The sequence below is a fragment of the Saccostrea cucullata genome, unplaced genomic scaffold (genome assembly GCF_032062105.1).
Source record: "Saccostrea cucullata isolate Sc308-1 unplaced genomic scaffold, CSIRO_AGI_Scuc_v1 ctg20433, whole genome shotgun sequence".
NCBI lineage: Eukaryota > Metazoa > Mollusca > Bivalvia > Ostreida > Ostreidae > Saccostrea > Saccostrea cuccullata.
In genome coordinates this window covers 1-6,852 of record NW_026937443.1, presented here as the reverse complement: position 1 = coordinate 6,852, position 6,852 = coordinate 1, and the positions used below count along the sequence as shown (strand labels likewise).

Below are 6,852 nucleotides of genomic sequence, written 5' to 3'. Positions count from 1 at the left end.
AAACCGGTTTTTCAAGTTTAAAAATAGCTCCGTTGTTATTATTTTCATTCATCCCGCCTACACCGATAAATGCAATGATTTCAAATAAAGAAATTTTATTTTATCAAAACGAAATAGATTGCTCTTTTTAACAATAATAAGTCAGAACAAAATTTATTGCACTATAAAATATTTTTAGCTCATATTGATGATATTTATTTAGATAATTGATTATTGTTTATTCCAATGTCATTTAATAAGGTGCTTGTTTTCACATTTTTCGTTTTGGTAAAGAAAAGTCCTATAAACGATTCCCAGGTAAGAGGGCAAATGTCATGTTTATTCATTAAGTTACAGGTAGATACGCCTTTGTAAACCAGTCTTGTGGATAAAAATAGAAACCCTAAAGCATGTCTACAGGGCGGTGAGCATAACTATATTGGGTAAGTACAGCACGTATTTGTAAACTTCTCATGAATTTTATTTAATTCAGAAGCAGGCTTCTATAACTGTTTTGTTTTTAATAGTCCATTTCCCAGAGAATTTATTTGTTGCTGATACATCTTGGATCCTATTGAACTCTATTCTATTTATGCACTATTATATTTAGTTTAAATGAAGTTTTCTATTGAGGAATATCAGTTAAAATGAAGACTTGTACAGTGTATACTGGCCGGTATATTAATTAGGAAATAATCAAACTACAGATTTTCTTTTCTTTTTGGCCACATTGATTTTTTATGACAATATTCTCTAAGGAAATTATATACATGTGTAAATGTAACTGTTATGGGAGAGGAGAAAATGCAGCTGACCAGACCGGGATTTGAACCTGGGCCCCAATAAATCTCCAGTAAGGTGCTCGATCTACCATTGAGCTATCTGGCACAGTCCACCAGCGATCGAACCCAGATGACCGCCAAAGTTCTCCATCCTTAAAGGTCTTTTGCCCTCCAAAGACCCCAACCCAGGCTCATTCCTGGCGGGTCTCTCTCCTGTCAGTTCCCGGGCATCTAATGTATCGGGAGAGGATAAAAATTTAGCGGATTAGACTGGGATTCGAACCCGTGCCCCCTGAAATCTCCAGTCAGGTGCTCTACCAACTAATTAAGCTTTCTTGCCAATGGTGATAAAACCCGGCTGACTGCCACATAACTATAACATAGGAATATTTATACAATATATAGGGCCAGAATTAAAAATATCTTTGTTTCCCCTAACCCGACCCTAAATTCCCAAGTTGGGTCGGTAGGTAGGTAAACAATTTTATTTTCTGACAGCAGCTTTGAAAATACATTCTAAAATTTAATGGAAAATTACCTTTATAAATAAGAAAAGTACAAACATGACAAAAGAAAGCGATTTGTGAACAAAATGCTAAGTATCGTACATACACCGTTTAAAAGCAAAATTCATGATTACTTAATTCACAACTGTTATTTAGTTGAACTTGTGAAATATCTCACGCCATTACATTTATATAAATTGAATAAAATAGACAAGATTCTCAAATACGCAAAGACCAGACATACGAGTATATTTTTTCAAACCTTTCATCAGCCTTCAGAGCTTATAGATGATCAATGTACTTTTTTGAGGGCCATGAGATTTGCAGTGGTTCTGGAGCATTTTTCTTTGGAGTTAAGAAGTAAGTGACTAATTTTAAATCGCAGGTTCAAATCTCAAATCCCATTGAGCAACGTTGAAAACGGTCCTTCAAAGGGGACCATAAAAACCTATGTCCAGTGTCACAGAAGATGCTGGCTCAAAAAGCATCCCATCCCCCACTGCTAATTGGCAAAAAAGTGCTGAGTATGTCTAAATTTGGAGCAATGGGGAAATGTTTAAATGTCATCCTAACAAATCTTGAAGGGATTAAAAGCAAAGAAACATGCAGCCAATCTTCAAGGGCCTATTAAATTAAAGAAAAATACACTGGACGTATCAGGAAGCTGAATCATGATTTCAAAACAATTTGGAAAGAGTATATTAATATTTAATTGAACCAAACCGAATCTACAAATGATAAAAATGCTATATACAATGTCATAGTCACGAAGTTTAACCACTAAATAAAGGATGGAGAAAGGATATCTGAATTATATTTATCAGGATGAATATGCAGAAATATTTACAACTCCTATGGTTCCATAATGGCATATAGTAAACATAAGAACATAGATGAACTGGTTATCAGTTAACTCAAATTAAATAAAATGCAGTGAAATTGAATGATGTGTTCACTAGGTGGGCCCCTCATCTACTCATGAGGCGGGCCTTACCATGTATTACATACCTTAAATTCAAAGACAGGTTTGTTTGTTTGTTTGTTGTTTAACGTCCCTTTCGAAAATTTCTTCACTCACATGGAGACGCCAAGACACCTCCGAAACACTCTTAATTAGTCATGGTAAGTTTTATTATCTAATTGTTTCATGAGTGAAGAATTCCAATTAGCTAAAAGCATAAGATTGAGACGTCGCCATTGTTTTATGAAGAGCTAATGTCCTGTAATCACATCTGGACATCATTTTGTTTCCAACAAATGCTTGAAAATCACAGTAGAACAATGTCGGCCATTCTGATAAAAACTGATTTTGATGAAATAGTATTTTATAATACTTGGTAAGCAATAAAAAAAATATTTGAATCATCTTTTTTGAAAAATCTTTTCAGTCGGCGGGATTTAATTGGGTTGGTCGCGTTAGGGGAAACAAAGGTATTTTTAGCTCACCTCAACGAAGTTGGGGGAGCTTATGTAATACCCTCGGCGTCGGTGTCGGTGTCGGCGTCCCAGGTTAAGTTTTTTGGAGCAGTTTTCTTTTTAAGTACTTCTATGTCCTATATTGATTAGACATGCATGGAAGATGCATCTAGTGTGTTTCATTGTACAAGTCAAGTTTCAGATGCTGCAATTTCAGCAAAGGAATGACCAGGTTAATGTTTTTGGAGCAGGTTAACATTTTGGGTGCAGTTTTTGGTGTAGGTCTCATTTCCAAGGAAATATAAGACCTATGTTGACCAAACTTGCATGGATGGTACATCTAAGGATGTACACTACCAGACTTGCTTCGGATGCTGAATCTGACCTACATTTTCCGGTTGAGTGAACAGGTTAATGTTTTTGGTGCAGGTCTCATTTCCGAGTAACTAGAAGTCCTATGTTGATCAAACTTGCATTGATGATACATCTAAGGATGTACACTACCAGACTAGCTTCGGATGCTGAATATGACCTACATTTTCCGGTTGGGTGAACAGGGTAATGTTTTTGGTGCAGGTCTCATTTCCGAGTAACTAGAAGTCCTATGTTGACCAAACTTGCATTGATGATACATCTAAGGATGTACACTACCAGACTTGCTTCGGATGCTGAATCTGACCTACATTTTCTGGATGAGTGAACAGGTTAATGCTTTTGATGCAGGATTCATTTCCAAGTAACTATGAGCTCTTTAATGACCAAACTTGCATGGATGATACATCTAAGGTTACATTCTACCAGGCTGGCTTCAGATGCTGAATCTGACCTACATTTTTTTCTGGATGAGTGAAGAGGTTAAATTTTTATGCAGGTTTCATTTCTAAGTAACTATTAGCCCTATGTTGTGCAAACTCACATGGATGATACATCTTTGGATGCATACTAATGGACTTGCTTCGGATGCTGAATTCGACATACATTTTCCAGATAATGGACCAGGTAAAAGTTATGGGTGCAGGTCTATCACCAAGAAACTATAAGGCTTAAATAAACCAAACTTGCCCAAATGATGCATCAAGGGATGAAAACTCTTAAACTTGCTTCAGATGCTGGATTTTGATCACATTTTTGTGATGAAGAACTAGTTTGAAGTTTTTATATAAGTCTATTCCAAAGTATCAGATCAAAATTGCATAAATTTTGCATTTTTGGATGTACACTTTTTGTTGGGTAATTGTGTGACTTTGCCTTACTTAAAGACAACATTTGTTGAGGTGAGCTCTGTAATCTCTGATTACCTATGTTTAATTTTGGCCTAGTCCAGATTATTATTTTTTTTACTTTCTAAGAAAATTTTATTGCAAATAATCTTTAATCTTAAATTAATATACAGAACCAGAGAATTAAGGTTTCCAAAGATGCTTAAAAGTTTAATCAAGGTTATAATTACATGTATATTGTTACAAGTTAATTTTGATATCTGGATAAGAGTTGGTGTGCTGGGTTTGAGTCAACTTACAATATGGTAAGGAGTTGGTCAGGTTACAGATTGACTTAACACCACCAACAGACATGTATCGCTTTGACAAAGTTTAGTTGGGTAATAAATTGCTTACAGACTGCTGATTGGTTGATTATAACAAGTTGTGTTAATTGGGCTCAAACAGGGTCCAGGTTAAAATGAGTTTAATTATTCCTGGGTTTTCGTCGGAGAAGTCTTTTTGTAACCATTATCATAGTTGAGGCTGACATTGTAAGATTTTCATAAAAATAAATTTTGGAAATACATGTATGTATTAGAGTACATTTTTAATGTGAGTTAATTAGTAAATATGTAATATTGTGACATATAAAACATTACATATATATATACTACTTACAATTTTCTCAGACACATGAAACAATAAAAATATTTAACTTCCCCTACCCCAACCCCAATGAATATATACTGTAAAAGCACAAATATTCGTGGGAGGTTAAATTTCGTTTATTTCGTTGTTTACAATTATCAACGAAATTAAATACCACACGAAATTTTATATGACTATAAATTGAATAGGATTACTTTTAAAACAACGAAATTAAATGCCAACAAAACTATTTTTTATTATGAATCAACTAAATTTTATCCCCACAATAATATGCTTCTACAGTAATTAAACTTTTTTCACAAGGTTCTCTGTCATAAATGTCAAATTGTTTCTATATGTCTTTTCTATACACAAATGAATAAATAATTTTGAATGTTGATCAGTCTGCATTTTGTATTATTGAAATATTCTTATGAATTGTCATTGTTTCAATAAAAGAGTCGAACTCATAACCAGTCAGTAGTTTTAAAAAGCAAATAGAAAGTACATCAAATATTAGTGCTAAAATAGTTGGTGAGAATCTCACAGCATGCAATATATGCTTTTGTCACTTACCGGTAATTTATTTTTTCAGGGCGTACAACTGAGTAAAAAAGGATGTGGCTATCATTGGTGTTTGGTCTCTTTGCCGTTAATGTCCTTACTACATTGGGTACATGATATTCTATGAATGATATTGAATATGACAAGATTAAAAAAATCAATTATGTTTAAATTCAAGCTGCATACTTTTGTACTGTCCTGTGAAGGAACTCATTATTATAGTATATATAATCTAACAGATGAGTGTCAAGCACTAGATGCATTTTGTTATGTTATTGCAGTAAATGGACAGGATCCTCCCACATGGATCAATGACATGAACGCATTAAGAATCGAAGAAGACACAGCAGTGGGTAAGTAATGGTACAAGTCATGCAGGGTGTACCATCAACATTGTAATAGTACAGTGAGTCATGCAGGGTGTACTATCAATTGTAATTGTACAAATCATGCAGGGTGTACTATCGTAATGGTACAAGTCATGCAGGGTGTATTATCAATTGTAATGGTGCAAACTATGCAGGGTCAATTGTTTCAAAGCAATGTTCACTTAAAATAATTTATAGTTTCTTTTCCAACAATTACATTTTAAAGAATATTTTTGTTTGTTGAAAGTGGATGAAAAATTTGTACATGTACTGATAATGTGTGGGGGAAAATGTTTCAAACAATATATAGTTTAAACATGTTGATTTTCCTTTGCATGGAATTGAAGATGAATGATAATTTTGTGAATTGAAGTTGTATATTATTTATTTTGTTCAAAGTGTTTGCTTTTATGATAATTTCGTGAATTGAAATCGAGCATTATTTATTCTGTATATATGTTGCTAGGTACTGTTGTCTATACACTGTTGGCTCAGGGAGGGGGGCCAGATGGCATCACTTATGATATGTTGGAAACAGATAAGTTTATTGTCAACAGAGCAACAGGTGAAGTAAAATTGAGGAGGCTGCTGGACTATGAGGTAAACTTAACACATCTTATCTCATTATATTTATAGTTTCCAGATGCTCAAGTTCTCTCAGACATTTTACAATAAAACTTAAAGGTAGTGACTCTATTTAGGTTAAAAAAAATACTTTCTGTATGGGACATACTGTACGTGTACATAAATTGGCGTATTTAAAATTTAGTGCAATCAAGGGTTATGGAGTTGTTGGCATAATCATTAATTAGTGCTACAAGTATCTTTGCCATGTATTGTATAAATAAATGATTTCTCAGCTAAGTATTCATAGCCGCTAAAATATGAAACCCGCTTTTTTAAGTACATATACAGTAAATTTCTTGCATTAGGTTTTATGATATATGTACAGTCAATTCAAAATGAAGATTCATTCTTTTCCGACAATAGATTGAATTTACGATATACATGTATTAATGTATTGAATTCAAACTCCTTTTATTTAGTTTTGGAATAGATTACATATATATATATATATATGTATATAATATATTTATTTATTGTAGACAAACCCAACTTTACTAGTAACAGTGTTAGCCACTGGCAGCAATGGATTAACGGTAATTAATAAATCATTTAAAATTGGGATAATTGTAACCGTGAATTGCTAGATAACTGTTCTCTTGTGCTAACAAATACTGTACTCAAGGTAAATAAGGAATGAATAAAATAGCAACACAAATTATACTGTATAACCTGGGTTGGGGCATTTTACGCTTTATAAACCGAGAAGAGGTTGGTAAAGAAAAGTGTAAACTGCTCCCACCCAGGTTATACAGTATAACGT

General features: G+C 33.6%; 1 protein-coding gene across 1 annotated transcript; it reads left to right on the top strand.

Moving 5' to 3' along the window:
• Positions 1–343: 343 nt before the first annotated feature.
• Positions 344–6,625, top strand: LOC134248214 (protocadherin beta-5-like; the record flags this gene model as incomplete). Its single annotated transcript, XM_062730628.1, has 5 exons — positions 344–422; positions 5,129–5,206; positions 5,379–5,450; positions 5,932–6,065; positions 6,572–6,625. Coding segments are annotated over exons 2-5 (315 nt in total), but the record flags the coding sequence as incomplete, so codon positions are not given.
• Between the last annotated feature and the right edge of the window lie 227 nt (positions 6,626–6,852).